This window comes from Ranitomeya imitator, chromosome 4, assembly GCF_032444005.1.
Source record: "Ranitomeya imitator isolate aRanImi1 chromosome 4, aRanImi1.pri, whole genome shotgun sequence".
NCBI classification, from domain to species: Eukaryota; Metazoa; Chordata; class Amphibia; order Anura; family Dendrobatidae; genus Ranitomeya; species Ranitomeya imitator.
The window spans coordinates 363,086,905-363,114,270 of NC_091285.1; the positions used below are offsets into that span (position 1 = coordinate 363,086,905).

At 45.7% G+C, this 27,366-nt stretch overlaps 2 protein-coding genes across 5 annotated transcripts in view; both read right to left on the reverse strand.

Annotated features, from left to right (window-relative positions):
- FAM185A (family with sequence similarity 185 member A) overlaps positions 1-27,366 on the reverse strand; it is a 193,043-nt gene that overhangs the window by 121,204 nt on the left and 44,473 nt on the right. For 3 of the 4 annotated variants that reach the window (XR_011320747.1, XM_069765126.1, XM_069765124.1), the window contains exons 5-7: positions 11,819-11,860; positions 6,550-6,645; positions 5,358-5,492 (exon numbers count right to left, since the gene is read on the reverse strand). Coding sequence is in view for 3 of the 4 variants with exons in the window: in XM_069765126.1 (XP_069621227.1) it covers positions 5,358-5,492; positions 6,550-6,645; positions 11,819-11,860 (273 nt within the window). In the remaining variant the exon portion in view is untranslated. Of the gene's footprint in view, positions 1-4,035; positions 4,499-5,357; positions 5,493-6,549; positions 6,646-11,818; positions 11,861-27,366 lie in introns of those variants that run through there. The other variant, XM_069765125.1, reaches the window with a different exon arrangement.
- On the reverse strand, positions 1,078-3,588 carry LOC138676150 (uncharacterized). The gene is made up of 6 exons (XM_069765121.1): positions 3,415-3,588; positions 3,255-3,344; positions 2,976-3,059; positions 2,686-2,896; positions 2,449-2,605; positions 1,078-2,333 (listed from the first exon to the last, which is right to left on the reverse strand). Exons 1-6 carry the CDS (start codon positions 3,457-3,459, stop codon positions 1,130-1,132), a joined length of 1,791 nt encoding a protein of 596 aa, XP_069621222.1. The 5' UTR covers positions 3,460-3,588; the 3' UTR covers positions 1,078-1,129.

Sequence of the window (27,366 nt, forward strand, 5' to 3'; positions counted from 1 at the left end):
ATTTCCACAATATCAGGAATAGTGAGGCACACTTGCTGTGCACTGTGGGACTGTTTGCATGAAGAATACATTCCACATCCCACAATGCAGACATGGTTGGAAGTAGCTGACAGATTCCTGGAAGTGTGCCAGTTTCCCAATTGCTTGGGTGCGGTGGACGGGAAACACATCCGTATCGTGAAACCGGCTGGTTCTGGATCTCAGTATTTCAACTACAAGAAGTACTTTTCCATCGTGCTGATGGCCATCGCCGATGCGGATTACAAATTTGTAGCGGTGGACATTGGGGCGTATGGTCGTTCTAATGATTCGCAAGTTTTCAAACTGTCTTCTATGGGGCGGCATTTATATGGAAAAACCTTTCAATTTCCCCCCCCAAGACCACTGCCTCAAACTTCCGATCCACCAATGCCATTTGTATGTGTTGGGGATGAAGCTTTTCAGCTTTCAGAGCATCTTTTGAAACCCTACTCCAGCCGTGGTTTAACCAATACCAAAAAAATTTTCAACTACAGACTCACACGTGCAAGGAGAATGGTGGAGTGTGCGTTTGGGATCCTAACCGCCAAATGGAGAGTTCTCTTGACATCCATAAACTTAAACACAAACACTGTGGATGAGGTGGTGAAAGCGTGTGTTGTCCTCCACAATTATGTTATATCCAAGGAACAGCTTTCCATTGAGGACCATTCTGCCGAAACCACCTTGATGGATTACAGCACCCATACATACAGAAGTTCTGCCACAGTGTCCAGAATACGGGATCACTTTGCAGAATATTTTATTTCACCCCAAGGAAGAATACACTGGCAGGATGATATAGTTTAAACACTTTGTGTATACCTAGTAATAACTTTAAACTTTACCCATGTTGCGTACCTGTTGTTTTTACCTTACCCATGTTGTTTGGTTTTTACCCTCATGTTGCGTACCTGTTTGGGTTTACCTTTTAACCATGTTGGGTACCTGTTTGAGTTTATTTTTAAATCAAGATGTGCATACCCAAAGTTCTACTGTTACCAATAAACCTTTTTTTTACAAAAGTGTTATTTGTTCCTAATGAATAAATACAAGAGATTTTTCAACCAAAAACTTTTATTAACAATGTAACACACAAAAAAATGGGGTACTAAATGTTTTCATACGTCGGGGTGGAGATACTATCGGAGGCACTGTCTGATAGGGACACTTCGACAGTGGGAGTGTGGAGAGAGGAATGTGATGGTGGTGGAGAATGTTCACCGGTTAGGGGTGAAGGAGTGGAGAAAGCTATTGAGCGGGTGGACAAGAAAGTGGGATTGGGGTTAGAAATTTGGTAGGGTGGAGGGGTGTACAAAATGTTTTGGGAGGACTGGGTGGCAGAATGAGTGATGTGTGTAGAAGATGTTTGGGAAGAGGGTGATACAGTCTGTTGGAAGTGGGCAGGGAGAGGAGATGAGGATGAAGTAGATGGGAAGTTGTATGGGTCTGGATCATCATATGGGTGTGAAGTGGCACGGGAGGGATGCTGATAGTGTGGATGGTGGGAAGGGGCACGGGGCTGGTGGTGTGGCTGGTGGGACGGGGCACGATGTGGATGATGGCGAGTTGGGCGTGATGGGGCAATGTCTGTTTGGCGATACGGGTCAGGAGGATGGTACTGGCTGTAGTGGTGGACAGTGGAGGAAGGGGGGCAAGTTGGAGGATGGTTGGAAGAACTATCTGCTCTAGAGGCAATTAGCGCTAGAGTAGACTGGCAGGATTCCATTACTTGCATCTGCTGAGAAGTAGATAGCGTCTCCATTTGCTCAAGCACCGACTGAAAAAAAGTGTTGTTCGGGGACTGTTTTGCCTCTGAACGCATCGTTACCAGAAGTGTATGCATCTCGAGCATACTTTTATTTATGAAATTGAATCCTGCAGCCATTTGCTCGGACAAAACTTTCAGACAGTTCTGGAACGATGCGTTCAGGTGCAAGAACTCGGGAGCATAACTATGTATCTGACCCCTCTGGCGAAACCGCCCCGATGCTACAGGTGTACTAGAGGTGGCTGCAGCAGAAGGGTGGGGTACAGGAAACGCTATGTTCTCACCAGCAGCTACATGCAATGGAACCGGCCAGGATGCTCCAGTGCTCGTGGATGGGAAAGAGGGATCGGTAGAGTGGGAAGGTGCAGAGTGGGAAAATGCAGAGTGGGAAGGTGCAGAGTGGGAGGGTGCAGAGTGGGAGGGTGCAGAGTGGGAAGGTGCAGAGGGTTCCTCACTGTCAAAGTGTCCCTCGGTGGTGGCCTCTTGAGGGATCGCCCCAGAAGTGTTCAATTGTGCTGCAGGCTCCAGAGTGCTCCCAACGGTACTGTGGAAAAAGAGAGAAACAAACAATTAATATACTGTCATTGCATGGCCCTGGCTGAAAGAGCAAAAGAGGTTAGACATGTAAAACATTAGTGCATGTGGTGGGTAATATTTACCTTCGGGTGACCATCGTTGACCTGAGGAACGACAGGGCCCTTGCGTATTTGTACGTGCTCCTGCGTCCTCCAGATCCACTCCGGGCCTGCATCTCTTTATTGAACTCCTTCTTAAAGCGATCCCTGATCGACCGCCACCTTTTCACAATCCGCTCACCTGTTAAAATAGGAGAAAGACAACTTGGTTAGAAACAGCATTTTAGAATGCATCACCAAAACTGAACTGAGGATACTTACGTTCTTGAATCTGGGCCTGAACATCTAGATCCTCCCACCTCGGAATCAGTTCACAGCAGATTTGCTCCCAGAGTCGACGGGTCACTGAGAGATCAGCATGGCGGCGGTCACCCATATTCCACAACGGCTCCCTGTCTCTGACAAGATCGATGAGGAGGTCAATATCAAGGCCGACCTCCTCACCGTCCGAATCTGGAGCACGCTGTGAAACCTGTTTGAAAAGGGGGAAAAAATTAACACCAAATTTGAAACATTGCTAACCTGCACCCAAAAAATAACAAAAAACCTACATGACGACGGCCGCCACGTGAATGTCGCCGACGACCCCGGGAGCCACTGGAAGGACCTATTGCTTGGGCACCAGATTCAGAACTCTAGAATACAAAAATAAAAAATTATGGGGTTGTTGGTAGCCATTCTATGTGTTGTGTGCCATGTGATATATATGTTTTGTATGTGTTGTGTGTGGTTTGAAAGTATCAGTTTCTATGTATTTTGTTGTAAGCATCTAGTGTTATGTTTTGTGTGTAGTGTAGGGTGTGTTTCCGCAATACATCACAGATACATACCAATTGTGAGCCCTCTCCGTGGGTTTCTCCACCCCTTCCCTCATCTTCGGGGACCACCTCTTCTCCGGGGGACTCAGCCTCATCAGCTTCCTACGATGAAACATAAAAGAATAGATGATACACACACACACACACACACACACCTTTGGTTCATACTAACCTCTGTGCGTGGACGGCGAGGAGGAGGAGGCCTCCCCGGAGACATGGCTCTCAGCTCTGTGGAAGTCTCTTGGCTCTCGGCTCTGTGGCAGGCTCTCGGCTCCCGGCTCTGTGGCAGGCTCTCAGCTCTGTGGCAGGCTCTCAGCTCTGTGGCAGGCTCTCAGCTCCCGGCTCTGTGGCAGGCTCTCGGCTCTGTATCAGGCTCTCAGCTCCCGGCTCTGTGGCAGGCTCTCAGCTCTGTGGCAGGCTCTCAGCTCTGTGGCAGGCTCTCGGCTCTGTGGAATCGGCTCCCGGCTCTGTGGAAGGCTCCCGGCTCTGTGGCAGGCTCTCGGCTCTGTGGCAGGCTCTCGGCTCTGTGGCAGGCTCTCAGCTCTGTGGCAGGCTCTCAGCTCTGTGGCAGGCTCTCAGCTCTGTGGCAGGCTCTCAGCTCTGTGGCAGACTCTCAGCTCTGTGGCAGGCTCTCAGCTCCCGGCTCTGTGGCAGGCTCTCAGCTCTGTGGCAGGCTCTCGGCTCCCGGCTCTGTGGCAGGCTCTCAGCTCCCGGCTCTGTGGCAGGCTCTCGGCTCCCGGCTCTGTGGCAGGCTCTCAGCTCTGTGGCAGGCTCTCAGCTCTGTGGCAGGCTCTCAGCTCTGTGGCAGGCTCTCTGGCTCCTTCCGTCTTGGCAGGGTGTTGGCTCTTCTGCTTTTGGGCTGGAAATGGCTGAAGGCCTCATGGCCCTGCTTTATATATAGTCCAGGGGGCTGATCAAAGTTTTTTGAGCATGCTCAGTGTAAAAAGCTGGATACGGCCGCCGGATCCGATTTTTTCCGGATCCGGCGCTTTCCGGCATCCATAGACATGCATTGTTGTAAAAAGCCGGAAAGACCGGATCCGGCCTTTCTGGCTTTTTCGCCGGAGACAAAAAACGTTACAGTACACGTTTTTTCCAGACGCCGGAATCGACTTGACGCCGGATCCGGCATCAAACCGGAAGGAACGCTGGGCTATCAGGCGCCATCCGGCACCAATAATATTCAATGGGGGAAATGCCGGATCCGTCTTCTCCGGTTTTCTATTCCGTTTTTTGTCGGAAGAGCCGGAATTCGCCTGAAACAAAAAACCTGATGTGTGAAAGCAGCCATAGAGAGAGATAGATAGAGATATATATAGATACTGTGCATTGCCTGTGTGTGACCATCGACCTATAAATTCCTTTTTTGTGTGCAGTTTACATACTAAGCAATCACCCCTTCCATGTATTGGCTGGTTGTGGGTGGTGGCTGCATCCTGCATTAGTTTCTGAGCTCCAGTGCAGACACATACTGTTGCCTTTTTGTGGTGTTAATTTTATTAAAATAACAAAAAGCAGCCCAGTAATTAATACCTTGCTGGAATCAGGGTCTGCTGCTCCCAGATGGGGTAGAAAAAACCCGATGACAGATTAGATTCCCTTTAAAGCATGTAAGAGGGATAGTGCTGCGGTCTGATGCTCTAAACCAGGGGTGGGGAGTCTTTTTTCTGCCAAGGGCCGTGTGGATATTTATACCATCCTTCGGGGCCGTACAAGCTCCACCCATAAAGCACATCCTGACTCTGGCACTGGTGTCAGGACGTAATCTTTCATTGCATGCCCTTCAGTGTTCAGTAGTGAATACTGTGTGTGTGCTAACAGAGCAAGAAGAAATTAATGAGCTTGTAGCAATCAAGATACACCTCCCTGCCCAAGAATGCGGACCCTGAGAACCTGCCCAGGGGGCCTGATAAAAGGTCATCGAGGGCCGTAAATGGCCCTGGGGCCTGAGGTTCCCCATCCCTGCTCTAAACCACTACATAATCCAGCTACACTGGAACCATTGATCGTAGCTGTGCTCTAATAGAGCAGTAATATAAATCTGACTACATGGAAGGGACAAACAGTTTAAACGCCAAAAGGTACTAGATGATCACTTCTATAGTTTAAACTCACCTGTCAAAATAGTCTGCCCTTCTCTACAGGCATTTTCTATATCTTGCAGCTGCACATCAGGGTTAACATTGACTGTAGCTCCTGTAAGCTGTAATTGGGCCTGAAGATTTGCAGGGATTTTTAAAGTAATATTTCCTAAAAATGATAATAAAAACATATTCAGAATTGGTTGAAATAAACAAGCATATAAATATAAATGTTTATAGAAATGTAACATATATCAGGACATGATCCAAGATGAGTGCTGTGGACTCTAGTCAGTGTCAGACTTTGAATAGAGCGTCAACACATCCGCTGCTCCATACAAACATGTGATTGATGGGGGTCTCAGCAATTACACAATTATCACCTACTCTGTGGACAAGTGACAAGCTTTAATTCTGAGAACATCCCATGTCATTATTGTAGCATCCAAGCGCCGGCCACAGAAGGGGGCTCTGGAATCACAAGAGAGCCTGAGATACCTGTGTTTCCAAGAGAAGCCAATGAGTTACAGAAACAGAGTCTCCGTGCTATGCAGCTTCCATAATAACCACTCCTATAGGAGTTAGGAACGAAGTCTACGGAGCCCCACCTCCTGGGACCGGTGTATAGACAAGGATAGTCCCAATATCTCAGCTCATTATTATATTTAACTTACCGCCATAGTGCCATTAATTCCACAGCATTTTACAGACATCATCATCCCTGCCCCCACAGGGGCTCACAATCTAAATTTCCAATCAGCAGCGCTTTGGATTGTCAGAGGAAACCCACACACACACATGGAGAAAACATACAAACTCCTTGCAGATGTTGTCTTTGGTGGGGTTAGAACCCAGGACCCCAGCGCTGCAAAGTAACAGTGCTAACCACTGAGCCACCTATACAGCAATGTACTATATACATATGGTGAACAACATGGGCGGTAGTTTGTGTGGGTTTCCTTCGAGTACTCCAGTTTCCTTCACATGCCAAAGTCATATTGTTAGGGAATTTATATTCTGCCCCCAATGGGGACAGGGATGAAGATGTCTGAAGAGAACTGAAGAATATGATGACGCTCTAGAAGTTAAAAAACAAAAAAAACAAACAAACAAACAATATGTTGACTCCCTAACTTTACTGTCCACATTTTTATCTGCTAGCACATGGGCATGCATTACAGCGGGAGGATGTTCAGCCGTTATAGCAAATGAATAAACTTGCTCACCATTGTCAGTTTTTAGATATACCTTGCCAGCTTGACTGACATAAACATCTATCATGCCTTGATTTGATGAGGCCATTAAAGAGCCATCTGATGAGTCTGCAATATACAAAGAAAGATCTTAACATTACTAGCACTATTCAATGGCAGAATACATTACTATGTGTTATTCATACATTAGTGTCATGTAACAATTAATAAAAAATACAACTTTCACGTAAAAACCTGCAAGTCTTGAGTGTGCGGCTGTTTTTTCTATAGACACTGACTTTGTGTTCAGCCTGCACCTTTTTTCCATGCGGAGTGCACCACATCTCTTGTACTGCATGTAACAATTATTCGCAGTTCACAATAGATATAACAATAGTTTATTATTGTCGCTCTATCACGCACATGACTTATGGCTTATATCATGCAGATACACCGAGAATTTAACAGTAAGATTTATGAAATCCCATTTAACCAGGATACAGGAAATATCTAGACCTCGGAAAAATGGAATGGAGTTTCCAGGGCCCCTCTTAGTTTCTGACACATGGTGAGACCATTTATTACAGCTTTGTCTTGTATCACTAACGAGGAGATAAGCTCTATGACACTGTGCACACTATGCAAATACAAACAATTAATAAGCTACATGCAAGTTCAACCAAAACCATTATAAACACAAGATAAAGTTACTATGTGATGTTTTTTAACGGACAGTGTCACAAACTAGTGATAAATCAAAGCCATATGGTCCATCCATCAAATATCTGTCCTGCATACAAGGTCATGGGAAATTCCTGCTCTGCATGTGTCTAAATCAGTTCTGGCCTAACTGACGATAATCAGAACCTGACAAGCATAAGGGTACCGTCACACAGTGCAATTTTCATCGCTACGACGGTACGATCCGTGACGCTCCAGCGTCGTAACAATATCGCTCCAGCGTCGTAGACTGCTGTCACACTTTGCAATCTACGACGCTGGAGCGATAATTTCATGACGTATGTGCGATGTAGAAGCCGTTGGTTACTATGCGCACATCGTATACGATATATGTTACACCATGCAATCATGCCGCCACAGCGGGACACTAGACGACGAAAGAAAGTTTCAAACGATCTGCTACGACGTACGATTCTCAGCGGGGTCCCTGATCGCAGGAGCGTGTCAGACATTGCGATATCGCTCGAACGTCACAGATATATCGCTCGAACGTCACGAATCGTGCCGTCGTAGCGATCAAAATTTCACTGTGTGACGGTACCCTTACATGGGTCTAAGCTCTAGAAAGTGATTTGCAGTTACATCAATTTCACACCAGTAAAGCTAACCAAACATGGAGACTGGGTAAATGGATTAGTTTAAAGAGGACCTTTCATTAGCTTGAGCTTGTTAAACCGTCACATCATGAAATTGCAGATGAACAGCTGTGTAGAACGTACATTTTGTTTTTTAATTTCTCCTCTCCATTGCGGATATATTATCTTGTAAAGTTTAGGCTATAATTTGTGTTATGATTCACCTGAGAAGATTTGTCTCTGGGGGGTGTACTTCTTCCCAGGTATGACATTGACCAATCATAAGCAGGCAGCATCATGCAGAGAAGAAAAGAACACGCCCTTCTCTCCACTAATCTCTGCTCAGCTGTATCTCTACAGGGCTGTAGAGTTATGTAGCATTATAAACCCTTCCAGATCTCATCTCACAGCAGTCAGTGTGGAGAGAGGGTGAAAGGTAACAGCACAGTGAAATGAGATCTGGCTGGCATTGTAATGGTAAGTAACAACTCTGCTGTATCTCTACACAGTAACTGCAGCGTTAAAGGAGTTTTCCAATCTCCAAGATCCTATCCTAGTATGTAGTAGGTGTAATAAAATCATTAGCAAATACCTCAGAAAAAGAAAGAAGTACAAGTGCCTGAGATAAACCTCTAGTACCACTTAAGGTACTGTCACACTAGACGATATCGCTAGCGATCCGTGACGTTGTAGCGTCCTTGCTAGCGATATCGTCCAGTGTGACAGGCAGCAGCGATCAGGCCCCTGCTGGGAGATCGCTGGTCGGGGAAGAAAGTCCAGAACTTTATTTCGTCGCTGGACTCCCCGTAGACATCGCTGAATCGGCGTGTGTGACACCGATTCAGCGATGTCTTCACTGGTAACCAGGGTAAACATCGGGTAACTAAGCGCAGGGCCGCGCTTAGTAACCCGATGTTTACCCTGGTTACCAGCGTAAAAAAACAAACAGTACATACTTACATTCAGCTGTCTGTCCCTTGCCGTCTGGTTCCTGCACTGACTGCTGGCCGTAAAGTGAAAGCAGAGCACAGCCACAGCGGTGAGTCACCGCTGTGTGACTCACCGCTGTGCTGTGCTTTCACTTTCACTTTACGGCCAGCAGTCAGTGCAGGAACCAGACGGCAAGGGACAGACAGCTGAATGTAAGTATGTACTGTTTGTTTTTTTACGCTGGTAACCAGGGTAAACATCGGGTTACTAAGCGCGGCCCTGCGCTTAGTTACCCGATGTTTACCCTGGTTACCGGGGACCTCGGGATCGTTGGTCGCTGGAGAGCTGTCTGTGTGACAGCTCTCCAGCGACCAAACAGCGACGCTGCAGCGATCCGGATCGTTGTCGGTATCGCTGCAGCGTCGCTAAGTGTGACGGTACCTTTAGTTGAACAATAATATCAAATTATTATCTAGACTTTACAGGCTAATATCTCTGCCATGGACAAGGATAGGAGAAACTAAAAAATAAAACTGCCTATGGGAATGCATTATACTTATAGAGGTCTATGGGGAGTGCATTATACTATACGGAGACCTATGGGGGAGTGTATTATACTATATTGAGGACTTTCTAGGTGGCCATCATACAGGGTGGCAATTACAGTGAGGGGGCCATGTCAGTGTTGGAGCCATCAAACAGTTTGGGAGCCATTAAGGGGTCAGTATACTGTGTGGGGGTACTATACCATGAGGGAGCAGTACTATACCATGAAGGAGCATCATACTGTGTATAGAGGAGCTGTACAGGTGGGGGGACATTAACTGTAAAGTGGGCACTTATTGTTATAGGAGAACTCAGGTTACTGTGACTGTCAAAGGGGCACAAAGAGGGCAATATTACTTTCTAGGTTTCTAGGGAGCAAAATGTGGGCACTGTTTTCTAGGGCACTTGCACAGCATTAATATATTCTAGAGAGCTGCTTTAGAATTTAGAGGGCACAGAGAACCACACAGTAGGTGTAGTAATAGGGATATGGGGGTATCAGCAGGATGAGGAGTTTGTGCAGGTTGGCAACAGTCCCATTGGGGACAGTGCTGAAAATATGAGACGTGAAATAAGTCTTTGTTGTAATCTCTGCAGTCGAGTTGTGGCTGGAAAAAGCTGTCATGTCGGTCTGGGCCAGATGGAAAAGACATGAAAAAGTATGACTCCATCAGAAAGAACGTCAGCTGTAAGTCACTATCTATAACTGTGCTATAATCTCTATATCTACCACTGACCATATGGCGATAATATGAATATCGGTCTTCGTATAGAAATTATTTTCAGTAACAGTGCTCTCATCTGCTGAGGTTCTCCTACATCCACTCCATCCACTCTGTCCTTCTCCTGGACCTGTCTTCTGCCTTCGACACTGTGGACCACTCCCTTCTGCTACAAATCCTCTCATCTCTTGGCATCACAGACTTGGCCCTTTCCTGGATCTGGTCATATCTGACAGACTGATCATTCAGTGTCTCCCTCCCCCACACCTCCTCCTCACTTCGCCCCTTGTCAGTCAGTGTTCCTCAAGGCTCTGGTTCTAGGACCCCTACTCTTCTACATCTACACTTTCGGCCTGGGACATAGAATCCCACGGTATGCAGTACTATCTCTACGCTGATGACACGCAAATCTACCTATCTGGACCCGACCTCACCTCCTTACTTACCAAAATCCCGCACTGTCTGTCTGCTATTTCAGCCTTCTTTTCTGCTCGCTTTCTACAACTCAACATGGACAAAACAGAATTCATCATCTTTCCCCCATCTCACTCTACCCCTCCACCAGACCTATCCATCAATGTCAATGGCTGCTCACTTTCCCCAGTCCTGCATGCTTGGTGCCTCCGGGGGATCCTCGACTCTGCTCTCTCTTTCAAGCCACATATCCAAGCCCTTGCCTCCTCCTGCCATCTCAAACTCAAAAATATTTCCCGGATCCGTGCTTTCCTTGACCGCGACACCGCAAAAACGCTAGTGCATTCCCTTATCTCCCAACTCGACTACTGCAACCTCCTACTCTCTGGACTCCCCTCCAGCACTCTGGCACCACTCCAATCCATCCTACACTCTGCTGCCCGACTAATCTACCTGTCTCCCCGCTATTCCCCAGCCTCTCCCCTATATCAAGCCCTTCACAATGACATACAAAGCCATCCACAACCTGTCTCCTCCATACATCTGTGACATGGTCTCCCGGTACCTACCTACACGCAACCTCCGATCCTCTCAAGACCTCCTTCTCTACTCCCCTCTCATCTCTTCTTCCCACAACCGCATCCAAGACTTCTCCCGTGCTTCCCTCATACTCTGGAACTCTCTACCCCAACATATCAGGCTCTCGCCTACCATAGAAACCTTCAAAAAGAACCTGAAGACTCACCTCTTCCGGCAAGCCTACAGTGATCCTGAACTTACTGAACCGCCGCACAACCAGCTCTACCCTCTCCTAGTGTTTCATCACCCATCCCCTGCAGACTGAGCCCTCGCGGGCAGGGTCCTCCCTCCTTATGTACCCGTGTGCCTTGTTTTTTGCTCATGTTTAATGTATTTGTCTATATTTGCCCAGTATTCACATGTAAAGCGCCATGGAATAAATGGCGCTATAAAAATGTATAATAATAATTAGTGTGCGTCACGGAGTTGTAATCAAGGTTACCTAGTTAGGAGACCACTCAGAAACCCCCGCTATGTAGGCCTCTGATCACACACATACCACCAAGTGTATGTGACCAAATCACATGAGAGCTAACTGCTCACTTTTGAATATCAGTCCATTATTATCTAGTCCAATAAATGGGTATACCTTTCAATTTGTTTACTATATAATATTTTGAAAAGGCTGTATTGGAAATTATTAATACCTCAAATTCCTTATTGATATAAAAAAAAATGTCATGCTTTATAGCCAGATGTGCACGGTGAACTAGTAATATACCATATGTAGATATAATGTAATCATAGTTACTTTATTAGCATAAGTCTCAATAAAAATGCAGGTAGAATGCATACCTACTGTAATATTCCCTTCTGTCGTATGGAGTTTTGTATCACCTATAAGAAAACAACAAAGAAAATACTCAAAGTCTCATCAAGATGTAAAGTGCAAAGTATAAAAAAGGCAAAATATTTACAGAGTTTTATATACAGGCTATAAAAAGCCAAAAGGAACTGATCATGGCACTCAAAGATATCTGCCCTTAGATTGCAAATATTGTCCTATACAACAGTCACTGGTTTCCTAGCGATATACCAGATGTATGCCATACAGACGATATGTCATTCTTACTGCTGGGAGTGGGTCAGGGTGATCTTCGCTCCCCTCATTTGTCTTAATATGACTTTATGCTGGCCCTGAGTGACATCATCTATATGTTAAATTTTTCAGTGCTGTGTAATTTTTTTTTTACTTGTTTGAATGTTTTACTTATTTGCAAAACCAACAAAAAATGATTATTAAACATAAAAAGTCAAACAGAAAAGCAGCAGTTGCAAATGTATTAGACATTTGATTAGCTCAGGACCACATGAAGAACGACATTATGAAATATATGCACGTATGGATACTTTGTACTGTTAAAATGTATGGTATACCCAATCCTCTGTATACAAATATACTAGACAATACATTACAGAGCCCATCTTCTATGACTTCTCAAGTTAAGGATTCAGATTATATTCATAGCATTTATTAAAGCTGCCAAAACAGATTTTTCAGGAACAGAAATTAGTCATCCTTCCTGAAATTTGCCTTCCCAGTGGAGTTATTATCACACTGAGGGGAATAATAGTCTGAGGAAAACTTGATGAAAATATTCAATCTGGTTTTCAAAAGGCAGTCACATGCCAAAAGAAAGGATAGAATCTGATGGAGGATTAAATGTCTCAAGAGAATATTGCAGGAAGAAGAAGAGGAGATTATCTGGGGTTACAATAGGAAATGTCACTCCCATATGGCTTCTCTTGACAAATGGAAAGCATATTGCAGAGGTGGACAGGATCACTGTGAGATACCTACGTCCTGTGGATAACATGGAAGTTTATGTGTAGTACAGGTTAAAATTATATTATAATTTATATTCAATATATTATCCTTATATATTATTTCTAAACACTCTTTTGGTGATTACTTTCTATCTCCGTTCATACTGCACCCCCCCACACAAATCATACACTATTTGAAAGGTAAACTTGCCCTCTTCAGCAAGAAAATAGCCAAACAAACCACACATCTAGGATGTGATCACAAAATACAGTTTAAAAATTAATTTTCATAAACATGCAGTAAGGAAAAATGACCTGCAGGTGGCACCACACTACCACAAAGCTGCTTCCAGACATCACAAACAAATCCAAACAGATTGCACAGTTCACTGCAGGCGAGTCACATATGCAAACACGTTTGAAAACATGCACTGCCTATTCTATTGGAAACATGCACTGCCTATTGTACATTTCAAGCTGCATTTGGAGCGCAGACCTGACACAGGGCACGAACTGTCAACATTGTAATTATTGCACACTTCTGTATACCATGCTACTACATTATCTATCATTACCCTGAACTTTATTATTATATTGTTACATCTTGACTCCCGCACCTTTTTCTGTTGAGAGGTTATATACTATTTTGTTTATATTTGTCAATATGCTAATAAATATTTAATTGTATTCAAGTCGTGTTTCTTAGTATAGGCGTTTCATGTTTAAAGGGTCACACTATGACAAAAAGTTATAATTACACATGTTAATATTAGACAACTGTATAACATTTTATTATATATAAATATATGAACAAATCAGTAATCCCATTAAATCTAGCAGCCTCATATTGTGTCAATCCCTATTATGCCACCAAAACACTTCTGAGCCCCCAAAGAATGGACTCCAGAAGACTTTGGTAGGTGTCATGTGGCATCTGGCACAAAGATATTAGCACCAGATGCTCTAAGTCCTATAAATTGTGAACTCATGCCTCCATGGATTGGACGTGCATCAATTTGCCTTGGGAAAGGACGCCGTCAGGTCATCAGTTACGTCTCCTTGAGCCACAGCACCAAACCCGCATGAACAAGGCCTTTGGTACATTGGAGATGTGCAGACAAGTATACCTGCGATTTCCCCAAAAGCTCAAGCCAGTTCTCTGACCACCATGTCATTGTTCTCAAAGAATGACTATAACAATGACTGCTATAACAATGACTGCACAGCTGCTGACTGACAGCTCCCCACTCTGCCCCCTAGGAACTATGTGATTAATAAATTCCATGGCTGGTTTTGGTGGTTTTAGTCTGACTAGAAAAGATACAAAAAGTAAAATAGTTTTTTCTAACTTTTGAGAGTTGGGTAAGAATTGTTTAGCATAATGGAGTCCAGGAGATGAACTAAATAAATGGAAATACTATTGTCCTCATGTACAATAACTAGTGCGTACAAGACCTAGAGGTGCGACACATAAAAGACGCAAAGCTAATAATGAAACGAGTGCTAAATCAGTAAGCAAAACTAACGTACAACCAAAAGAAAAGAGCATTACACAACATCAAGCACACCTGTATAAAAATAGACAAAATGTTACTGACCCCAAAATATAAGAACTAATCTAGAAACAATTCAAACCAAGTTAACCCTAAAACTGACATGTACATAATAGAAACGTTATAGAACCCACAAAAATATACAAGGGTCCAAAAAAAAAATATTTATATGGCCCTAAATAAGATCAAGTATACGTGGGTATATTCCAAATGGTACCTAAGAAGGAACACCTATATATCATCATCAAAATGTCATAAATAAGGTGCAAGCAAAACGTGTGTAGCATAAATACGGGTACATCATATGGCAAAAGGTATAGAATGACAATCCAATCGATGAGAGAAGTGAACTAGATAAATACAACTATATAAATGAAAGGTCCACATACATGTACAGTACCTCTAGGTAATAAGCCAATACACCCAGCTGAAAATAAGAAGATCAGGTCGGATCCAAAAACCAAAGGTATACCATAAAACATGTCAGTGGGGATGAACCCCACGCGTATCGCTGCTGTGATGCCGCTTCATCAGGGGAAGGAACTAGAAGTGCTGCACAACCAGTCTAATATGCTTATACACAATGAGAACTGAAAGCTGATCAGTTACAGCCCCATAGGGCAAATGGCAAAAGATGAAAGAGAAATAGTTATCGTAAATAATTTACAGAAAAAAAAATATATAGGAAATAGTTCCTGAACGAGTTTTTATCAGTGAGAATGTCAAAGCTTATATTTATCTGCCTGTTCATTCTGGAAGCTCGCTGTAGGCATCACAATTCATCATAAAGGGGTGTCCAGGATAGACTTTATAGTTTACCAAAGAATTATTATAGATGTACAAAATAACAAAAAAACAGGGCGGTTACTTACCACCTCTCCTCCAGTGCTGCTCCAGCCAAATACTGCACTTGGCAGCTCTGCTGATGTAGATGGCATAAATTCTTTGAGCCCAGTGATATGCTGCACATGTGACGTCAGCTGTTAAAGGTAAGGCACTAGAGATGAGCGGTGTTCGAGTCGAACTGATCGCCAATTTCAAATTCGAGCTGTTTTGGGCGGTGTTCGAGTCGTTCGACGAACCCGAACAATTTGCTTAAAATTCGGCTGTTCGAGTTTCTGTTCGATAACTGTTCTTTCACCCAAAGCCTCGCTTGATTTGCACATTAAAACGGTTTATCAATGTTAATAGACTGTTTCAGTGTATAGTGGGCGGGGGATAGATCTGTGCTGAAATAACGCCGATCTCCATTTTTTTTTCTTTCCCACATTTACAGTGGGGCGGTGCAGTCTCTCAGCCTATCAGCAGTGCGCACACACACAGCAATGTGCATGTGATGCACACAAGCAAGGGCATGTGTCATTGGCTGTGTATGTCACATGTCCTTGCCCTATAAGAACCAGCTGTCATGATATGTACTTTTGCCCTGTCCTGTATTTGAATAATACGCCATTTGATGTATGTAACTGTTCTCTGGTTTCTATTAGCTGTAATTTATGTATTCTCTTGTGCTGGGAGTTCACCTGTAACAATATGTCTCCTTCCCCCAATACTTGCAGCCCTAAGCTCTAATGTAATTAAGCTTTGTCAACATCACTAGTGGAGGAATAGCCATTCTTCCTCACAGCAGGTGGCTAGTCAAATGTACATACTACATAGATTAAGCAGAGCCCACCAGTCTAGAATCTTCTGGTGGACCCAACCATTGAATAGAAGGTGTGACCCCTACCCCCCTTCATGGGCGGATCCTAGGAGCTCAGACAATCCATTCTTATTGTGAGATCAGATGTGAGTTGATCCTTGAAGGAGAAGGAGTGGGGATTCTTAGCTGAGGCAAGACCCCATGTCCATCTGGGACTGTGGAAGCGAACGGGGCGAGACTTGAGCTGAGGACATATCTCGTCGTTCGTGAGATTGTTTTGGGGTCCCTTGGACTAATTGTGGACTATTGCTTTGTTACCTGGCACAAGGATTATCGGGAGGTGCCCCCGAACCTGTTCCACTGGACTAATTGTGGACTCTGTAGACCTACCTGCATGTGTTGTTCCAGCGTTCTTGATAATAAATCTGTGGAATCATCCCTTGGCCTGTTGTCCCTTCTTGCTCTGCCGTACACCCCGTCACACCAGCCATTTGCCCCGTCGCCACCATTTCCTCACTGCTGCAGCTTAGTGTTAGACGGCACCGCTGCTGCTGTGGGCACTATACAGTCTAAGAGTATTTTTTGGGAGCGAATTTTCTGAGAGATAGGTTTAGGAAGTCGGGACTAGTTGTAACATCAGCCCCTTTCAGGGTAGGTTACAGCAGTTCATAGCACTGTTTGCCAGGCAGGTCTGTGCCAGTGCTGTGCAAGTGTTTGTCACAGCATTTGGTGTAATCTAGCTCAGCCAATCCTTTTGGGCTAGTAGCATTGTCTGATAGTCATCTGAGTAGCCCGCCTGTGAAACTAACTACACCGCCTGTGTATCTCAATTTTTACTGCATCTAACCCAGTAAATCGTTTTGGGCTTAGTAGGAGTGTCTGCACGTCAGCGGAGTAGCCCACCTGTGAAGCTAACTTCACCGCCTGTGTATCTCAATTTTTACTGCATCTAACCCAGTAAATCATTTTGGGCCCAGGAACAGTGTCTGCACATCAGCTCAGTAGCCCGCCTGTGAAGCTACACCGCCTGTGTATCTAAATTTTTACTGCATCCAACCCAGTAAATAGTTTTGGGCTTAGTAGCAGTGTCTGCACGTCAACGGAGTAGCCCGCCTGTGTATCTAAATTTTTACTGCATCTAACCCAGTAAATCGTTTTGGGCTTAGTAGGAGTGTCTGCACGTCAGCGGAGTAGCCCACCTGTGAAGCTAACTTCACCGCCTGTGTATCTAAATTTTTACTGCATCTAACCCAGTAAATCGTTTTTGACCCTAGGAGCAGCGTCTACACGTCAGCGGAGTAGCCCACCTGTGAAGCTAACTTCACCACCTGTGTATCTAAGTATGTACTGCATCTAACCCAGTAAATCGTTTTGGGCCTAGGAGCACAGTTTGGCCACTCAGCTCTGCTCGGTTTCCATCCATCGTTTTTTTGTGCCAACAACTACAGATACAGAGTTGCCAATTAGTAAAGCACCAAAATGAGTGGCAAAAGGCCTGGTGCTGGTGAAAAGGGGAATAGGCGTGTTGGAAAGGGGAAAAAAGGTTGTGTCTGTGGGGTAGGTGGTAAAGCAACAGTAACATCTGCAAAAGAAAGACCATCTTCCAGCCAAAGTAAGATGTCTACTTCTTTTCGTGGACAATCCGATTTGATCCCTTTCTTTCGACCATCGCTACGAGCATCACTACAAATTCCAGATGAGGCACAAAAACAGCAGGTGCTTGAACGGATATCAAGTGCTCATTCAAGTGGGCTCTCCTCCACCTCAACATCACAAATACTCCAGTCCTCGGAGGTGTCACCCCAATCACACTTGCTTCCTCACACCTCCCAAGTCTCCAGCCGCCTGTCTGAGTATGGGGTAATGCAGATGGTTGAGTCTGCAGAGCTTTTTACCCATACTATAGTCTGGGAATCAGAGGTCTGCTCCAGAGCTTCTGTCAATCCAGATGAGGAAATGATCTGCACCGATGCCCAGAATCTTTGTGAGTCGGATCCAGTCCCAGATGAAGAAGGTTCTTAGCAAAATGTAGACCCTCGTTCCCAAACTAACTCCTGTTGGTGGAGACAATGAGGAAGAGGATGATGATAAGACTGAGATACCTAATTGGAACGAAAAGTTGACTTTTCAGTCAGGGCAGAAAGAGGTTGGCTCTGAGGACGATGGGTGTGAGAACTCACAGGGTGATGATGACGAGGTTGGAGACCCCACTTACTGTCAACCCACAGTCCGCCAGTCCATGAGGTCAGCAGAGGAGGTGGAGGAGGATGCTAGTGACGAGTCTGACGACGAGGTTAGGTTGTACCTTCCTGGACAGAGACTGAGTACTGGAAGCACGTCAACAACTGCATCCTCAACCACAACTGTGCCTCTGAGCACAAGTTGTGGTGGCTCTTCAGGTCACACGGGCTCTGAGCCTTGCATAGCCTGGGCATTTTTTGAGATCGCAAAGGATGACCCAACTCATGTTGTCTGTAAGATTTGTCACCAAAATCTCAGTAGAGGCCAAAAAATTAATAGTTTGAGTACTTCATGCATGAACCGTCACATGGATATGAGGCATAAGTTGCAGTGGGAAGCTCACTGTGCTACAATGCGGCCTAGTGGGCTGGGCAAACCACCGTCTGCCCCATCAAGTGCATCCACGGCCTCTTCATCCTCTGACTGTGGGGACAGCAGTCGCACATGGTTTTGGATGCAGACCTTCCACCTCTTTACCCGCAACAACCAGTGTGATTGGCAGGTCGTCAGGACATTTGCAAGTGGAAACACCTGCTGATGTTGAGCGTTCTCGGACATTGAGACCACATTTTGATCAAGGCAACATAATATCTCCGCCTGCACCTTCTTCACAGACCAGCAGTTTTCCGGGGACACCCTACTCAACCCCGTCTAAGCACGGCAGCCAGCCCTCAGATGTGGACAAGTAAAAGACCATTTCCTCCTAGCCATGACAAAGCTAAGAGGTTGAATTTCACCATCTGCAAGCTGTTGGCTAGAGAAATGCTGCCTTTCAGCCTGGTGGACACAGAGGATTTTCGAGACCTTACATCCGTCGCAGTGCCCCAGTACCAGATGCCCAGTCGCCACTACTTCTCAAAGAAAGCTGTGCCTGCGCTACACCAGCATGTCTCACATAACATCACCGCTTCCTTGAGAAACTCTGTGTGACAGGGTGCATTTCACCACAGACACTTGGACGAGTAGACATGGACAGGAGCGTTACATGTCGGTAACTGAGCACTGGGTAACTGTGGTGACATCAGGAGAAGGGGCTGCTGTCCAAGTCTTGCCGTCCCCACGAGCTGCTCGTCGATCCTCTGTATCTAGAAGTTCCTCCACTGCTTCTGCCTCCTCAACGTCCTCTTGGTCCTCCACCTGCACCCAAAGCCTGTCTGGTAATGCCACCCTCGTTTTAACTGCGCAGAAGGAATCCTGCACACCTCCTCACTATGCTGTCACCAGGGCTCAACGGCATCAGGCAGTGTTTACCTTGAAATGTCTGGGAAATGTGAGTCACACAGCTGAGGAATTGTGGTCAGCTCTGGAGACCGAGTTCCATCAATGGTTGTCTCCACTGAACCTGCAGCCAGGGAAGGCCGTGTGCGACAATGCTGCAAACCTGGGTGTGGCCCTTCGCCAGGGCAATGTAACACACGTGCCTTGTATGGCTCACATTTTGAACCTGGTTGTCCAGCAATTTTTATCCAACTATCCCGGACTAGATGGGCTTCTGCAGAGGGCACGGTCGCTGTGTGCTCACTTCCGCCATTCGCATCTCGCAGCTCAACGACTTACATCTCTACAGAAGTCATTGGGCCTGCCAGTTCACCGGAATTCAACTCTGCACATGTTGCAGCGACTGTGGCAGCACCGACGAGCCCTGGTACAATACGTTATGATGTATAGCCTGGGCCAACGAGATCCAGAGGTGGGGAAAAAATAACGCTGCAGGAGTGGTCTCAGATCAGGGACCTATGCACCCTTCTGCACAGTTTTGAAATAGCGACGAAGATGTTTACTGCTGACGATGCCATTATCATGACCATTTCGGTAATTTACATGCTGGAGCACACCTTACACAGTGTTCGGAGTCAAGTGGTGGAACAAGAGGAGGAGGAACAGGAGGAGTCGTATGCGGAAGGGATAATATCTCCAAGGTCCAGATGGTCAGCAGCACCAAGGCGGCTGGCATTGGAGGGTGGGGAACAGGGATTACTGAGGGCGCATGGTAGCAGCCAAACTGTTGAGGAAGGTGCAGGAGGCAAGGAAGAAGTGGAGGACGAACTGGCGCTGGGCATGGAAGACTCATCAGATGAGGGAGACCTTGATCAAATTTCTGTTGTGCGAGGTTGGGGGGAGAGGGCAGAGGAAGGAAGCATGATTCTCACCTCACTGCCACCAAGACAACAAGGACTTCATCCTCCTGGATGCGCAAGACACATGAGTGCCTACTTGCTGCACTACCTGCAACATGACCCTCGGATTGTCAGAATCCGAAGTAATGCAGACTACTGGGTTGCCACACTCTTAGATCCCCGGTACAAAAGTAAATTTGGCTAAATAATTCCTGCCATAGAAAGGGATTCACGCATGCAGGAGTATCAGCAGAGACTGTTACAGAATCTTACATCTGCTTTTCCACAAAACACCAGAGGTGCACGTAGTGAATCTGAGTTCTAACTTGCCAACTGTGGGACTGTCGAGTCATCACTCAAACAGTAACAGTAACATAATATCTGGTGGTAACAGCAATTTTTTCCAATTGTTTCAAGAATTTTTTAGACCATCCTTTGCATGCCCACAGGAGACAAGAAGTCTGACGCATAGCCAATGCCCAGAGAGGATGGTACAGGAGTATCTCCAAGTTAACATCGACGCCATGACTGTGGAACTGGACCCTTGCTCATTTTGGGCTTCCAATATGGAAAAATGGCCTGACCTCGCCACTCACGCCTTGGAGATCTTGTCGTGCCCCGCAACCAGCGTTCTCTCTGAACGTGTGCTCAGCGCTGCTGGTGGTGTGCTGACAGATAAGCGCACGCGGCTGTCCAGTGACAATGTAGACAGACTAACGTTCATCAAGATGAACAAATCCTGCATCCGCAAGGACTTTTCTACCCCTGTGTCATCCTGGGGAGACTAAAAGCTTGATGATTTTTGAAAATCACCTCACCAATAGTGTTGAGCATTCCGATACCGCAAGTATCGGGTATCGGCCGATATTTGCGGTATCGGAATTCCGATACCGAGTTCCGATATTTTTGTGATATCGGGAATCGGTATCGGGATTAAGATTAATGTGTAAAATAAATAAAAAATATTGATATACTTACCCTCTGACGTGCCCTGGTCGCCACCGCTGCAACCGCCTTGCTTTCGTTCCGAAGAATGAGCGCGTTAAGGACCTTCGATGACGTCGCGGCTTGTGATTGACGTCGCTCACGCGATTTTTCGGATATCGGCCGATACCATCCGATACCGATACTTTCAAATATCGGACAGTATCGCTCAACACTACTCACCAACCATTTTAAGAAACTCTGGCGAAATTGATGCCACTTAAGTGGTGTCTGTGGCCCAATTTTTGGAAAGAAATGGAGACTCTTTTTGGAATCCCCTTGCTGTGTTTTACATGACATTGCCATCGTCAATTCCAGGTGGGTGGGGTCACTCCCCCCCCTTTAACCTTTAGAAACTACACACACTATGGCTTGGGTGGGGTAACACAGATGGTTGAGTCTGCCGAGCTGTTTACTCATACTATGGCCTGGGATTCAGAGGTCTACTCCAAAGCTTCAGTGTCTGCTAGTCAGCAAAGTACCCCATCCATGAAGCAAGCTATACTGCGTGTTTATCCAAGTACCGTATATACTCGAGTATAAGCCGACCCGAGTATAAGCCGAAAACTTATTGACTCGAGTATAAGCCTAGGGTAGGAAATGCAGCAGCTACCGGTGAATTTCAAAAATAAAAATAGATGCTCCATACCGTTCATTATTGCCCCATAAGATGCTCCATATAAAGCTGTGCCACATATAATGCTCCATACTGTTCATTATTGCCCCATAGATGTGCCATATAAAGCTGTGCCAAATAGTGCTCTGCACCGTTCATCATTGCCCCATAGATGTGCCATATAAAGCTGTGCCATATAGTGCTCTGCACCGTTCATTATTGCCTTATAGATGTGCCATATAAAGCTGTGCCATATAGTGCTCTGCACCGTTCATTATTGCCCCATAGCTGTGCCATATAGTGCTCTGCGCCGTTCAGTATTGCCCCATAGCTTTGCCATATAGTGCTCTGCACCGTTCATTATTGCCCCATAGCTGCCATATAGTGCTCTGCACCGTTCAGTATTGTCCCATAGCTGTGCCATATAGTGCTCTGCACCGTTCATTATTGTCCCATAGCTGCCATATAGTGCTCTGCACTGTTCATTATTGTCCCATAGCTGCCATATAGTGCTCTGCACCGTTCATTATTGCCCCATAGCTGCCATATAGTGCTCTGCACCGTTCATTATTGCCCCATAGCTGTGCCATATAGTGCTCTGCACCGTTCATTATTGTCCCATAGCTGCCATATAGTGCTCTGCACTGTTCAGTATTGTCCCATAGCTGTGCCATAGAAAGCTGTGCCATTGCTGCTGCTGCAATTAAAAAAAAAAAAACGCCATACTCACCTCTCTTGCTTGCAGCTCCCGGCATCCGGTCCCGGCGTCTCTCCGCACTGACTGATCAGGCAGAGGGCGCTGCGCACACTATATGCGTCATCGCGCCCTCTGACCTGCACAGTCAGAGCGGAGAGACGCCGGGAAGATGGAGCGGCGCCGGGAAGACAGAGCGGCGACCGGCGTGTGGAACGCGGACAGGTGAATATTACATACTTACCTGCTCCCGGCGTCCGGCTCCCTCTGCCTGTCACACGGTCTTCGGTGCCGCAGCCTCTTACTCTATCAGCGGTCACCGGCACCGCTGATTAGAGAAATGAATATGCGGCTCAACCTCTATGGGAGGTGGAGCCGCGTATTCATTTCTCTAATGAGCGGTCCCACGTGACCGCTGAAGAGGAGAAGAACTGCAGCGCCGAAGACCGTGTGACGGGCAGGGGGAGCGCCAGGACCGCAGGGACGAGGTAAGTATGCCTCAGCGCCCTCTCCCCCTCACCCGCCGACCACCGTGACTCGAGTATAAGCCGAGATGGGCACTTTCAGCCCAAAATTTTGGGCTGAAAATCTCGGCTTATACTCGAGTATATACGGTACTAATTTTTAACTGCATCTAGCCCAGGCAATACTTTGGGCTTAGTAGCAGTTTCTGCTACTCAGCAGAGTACCCCACCAATGATGCAAGCTACACCACCTTCTTCCTTTCTCAATCTAACCCCTCGGCTCTGGGGTGTCAGCTCTCCCTCCAGCTCTCTCCTTCTCACAGGTGGACTACCACGTGTATTCACACTGTGGCGAATCTTTTGGGTCCAGGCATAAGAAGTCATCGAGGTAATGGATAATATGTGCCCCCTTAGAAACGTCCATGACGACCCATTTGAGGAAGCAACTAAACGCCTCAAATAGTGAGCAGGATATGGAGCACCCCATGGGCAAACAGCGATCTATGTAGTATGCTCCTTTACAGAAGCAGCCCAATGGGAGGACACTATTCGGAGGCACAGGTAGTAACCGGAAAGCCCCCTCAATGTCTGTTTTGGCCATTAGGGTGCCCCTTCCCAACTTCTTGGCCCGCCTGATTGCCTTGTCAAAGGAGGTACAGTATATAGTACTGTACTTGGTTCTGCGTCAATGTTGTCGTTTACTGACCTGCCCCTTGGATATGACAAATGGTGCATTAGTCTGAATGTATTGGGTTCATTTTTTGGCACAACTCCCAACGGGGGTTCCACTACGTCTTCTAAGGAAAGTGTTCTGAATGGACTCGCCGCCATTCAACCTAAAGATATTTTTTTTTACATTTTTTTGTCACGTTTGGGTGTTGGTAGGCTGATTTTAGATTTTTACTCCAGCCTTTCTTGATTTTAGAAGGGCATGACATGCCTATATCTGTGTCTCCTCCTCCTTTTACTCCTCCACCTCTTTTCTTTTCGCATGACTATATGTACTTGTGACTTTTCCATGTGTTTGTTGTGTCTTCTGAGCAGTTTGTCAGCTTTTGGACACCGTTTAAGGTGTTTTCTATGTGTTTGTGTTTCAATGGGGTTGGATGGTGTTCGTCGAACACGCCCCAATTCGACGAACCGAACTCGAACACTAGGGGGGTGGCTCAACACTATAAAGGCACCTCAGCTGCCCATCCACAAAAACAGAAGCAGTGGCAGAAATGCAGCACTGGGGCACAGAAAGGTGTGTAACATGTCCGTTTAATATATTATACTAAGGAAATGTTCACACACATAGCTTTTTTGCTGTTTTTTATGCAAATTTTAAGCTGCAATACAGCACCAGCAAAAACTATGAAATTTCAGAAATCTCATATGCACACATTGTTTGTTTTTTTCCAGACTGAATGGAAAAACTGCACCGTTTTTTGCAAACTACAGCATTTCACCCATAGAAAGCAATGAATAAGTGCAAAAAACGCAGCAAATCCTCCTTTTTAAGCAGCTCCTTTACTGCCAATAATAGGATCTTTCACATTAAATCCAGCAAACCAATTTTTTAAATGGATGTTACTTGGGGACATTGTTGTGCTAAAAAAAGGGCACTTTCAAAATGGTTACCCCAAAACTAAACCTGCCTCTGACTGTAACCGGAGCTGGAAGACTTCCTTAGGCTACGTTCAGACTAGCGTTGTGCGCCGCTGCGTCGGCGACGCAACGCACAACGCACCGAAAAACGCGGCAAAACGCACGCAAAAACGCTGCGTTTTGCGACGCGTGCGTCGTTTTTTGCCGAAAATCGGACGCAAGAAAAATGCAACTTGTTGCGTTTTCTTGGTCCGACGCTAGCGGCAAAAAAGACGCACGCGTCGCAAAACGCAACAAACAAAAACGCATGCGTCCCCCATGTTAAACATAGGGGCGCATGACGTGTGTGTCGCCCGACGCTAACGCGACGCACACTAGCACAACGCTAGTCTGAACGTAGCCTGACCCATTTCTTTCAGGAACATGCACCAAACTCTTAGGACTGGAATCACTGTAAGCCAATTCTTCTTTTGGCCTTTTATCATCATTTATACTTTTTCAGTGCTTTGCACAATAGTAGTAGGTGTCCCAGTCCTACATTATTCACCTAAGTTGCCCAACTCTCTGATGCAAGTAGGTCATATCTACAATCATACTCATTATCAAATACTTAAAACACGACTCACCAAACATCTAGGTACTTCTTTTCACGAGTAACCATTATTTTAATGTTGTCCCATAAATAAATGGAAGATGTGAAAATAAACTTTGAATATACCATATCTTAGGCCATGTTCACACAATCCTTTTTTTAATGCGGAACCGCCGCGATTTTACCGCTGCGGGTCCGCAGCTGTTTTCCATGCAGGGTACATTACAATGTACCCTATGGAAAACAGGAACTGCTGTGCCCACATTGCGGAAAATCCCGAAAAAAGCCGCGCTGAATAGCTGTGGTAAACAAGAAGTACCATGTCACTTCTTTTTGTGGAACTGCAGCGGTTCTGCACCCATTGACCTCCATTGTGAGGTCAAACCCGCAGACGAAAAAAATATCTGCGGGTTTTCTGCGGTTTGTGGTGCAGAACCGCTGCAGCAGGAAGTGCGTGGGCGGAGTGTGGCTGTCCCCAATCCCACCCCCCCATTCTCCGATGCCACCCCCCCGTGCTCCGACGCCCCCCCGTGCCCTAATCTCCCCCCCTTATACTTACCGGGCCTCCCGGTGTCCGTCCGGCCGTCTTCTCCCTGGGCGCCGCCATCTTCCAAAATGGCGGGCGCATGCGCAGTGCGCTCGCCAAATCTGCCGGCCGGCAGATTCGTTCCAGGCACATTTTGATCACTGTGATAACCTCACAGTGATCAAAATAAAAAAGGTAAATGCGCCCCCCCCCCCTTTATCACCCCCATAGGTAGTAACAATAATAAAATAAAGAATTCCCCCCCCCCCCCCCACTACAGTTAGAACTAGGGTTAGGGTTAGGGGTAGGGTTAGGGTTAGGGTTAGGGTATTTTCAGCCATTTTAACCCTAAAAAAAACTTCCTAGAAAACACACAGACTCTGCAGAGAAAACTGCATAAAAACTGCACTAAAAACCGCATCAAAAAACACACCAAAAAGCACCAAAAAACGCACCTGCGTTTTCTGCCAAGAGCTGCGGTTTTTAGTGCAGAAAAAACAGCAGGGAAATCAGGAACGTGTGAACATGGCCTTAGTCGAGAAATCCACTCCTCCTGAATTGATCACTTATTCTCAACATTTTCAATTCAAAGGTAAGAGATGTCTTCAGTGAATATACATTTTCTCATTAATGAGATAGGAGATCACAGTTGGTCCTCAAAGTTTCAAAATTGAGAGTGAACGGTCAATCCAGGAGGAGAAAGAAACATATTATTACACTGTTGCTTATTTTCATGTGTTCCATTGATTTATGAAATTAAAATTAAAACGATGGTTACTCTTTAAGCTGTTGATCCACTTCTGATGGAAAGTAGTAATCAGGTCTTTTCCGCAGTAACTCACGTCCCTCCACATGACCTCATGCTACAGTAATTTGTTTGATCTGGACGCTGTCCTAGCGGTGTCCTGGTTGTGTTGAAGGAAAACACAATTTACTCTCAGCTTCCAAGCAATTTTACTAATGACCATAATTAAGTTATTAATGTCAAACTTTTATATATGATCAGTGAATCATATATAGTTATCCAAACATGGATTTTTAGACAATTTCTAATGTAATATTTTCACCTAAGTAAACGAAAACCTAAAAAGCAAAAACATTCACAAAGTCTTCATCCTACTGTGCAAAACTTCCCAAAATGTAAATAAGTATTACTTTTACAAAAACACCCAGACCAGCTTACTGCACCAGACACTTTGGGGGTAAAAAGCAGTCCAATATGAGAACCATTTCAGGCTGGGGGTTACACGGCACTGGCACAGCTGGGAATGGGCAGCATTAGCTCACATGTGTTACCACTTGTCTATACCCCGCAATGCATCACAAATCTCCCAAAGGCGGAATATCTCAGGATAGAGGCATACGTCCTGAGTGGAGCACAGATGAGGGTGTGCACCACAAGGAATTTCCTCCACGGCTTCAGAGGAATTTAACTGGGAGTCTCTAATATCACTACAGTACAGAACGGTATCAGGGTAAAGGTACTAAAGGATTGAAATGGCCATTATCTCCAGGAACTCTGGGAGCAGCACCAGGTATTCACCGGAAATATAGCCA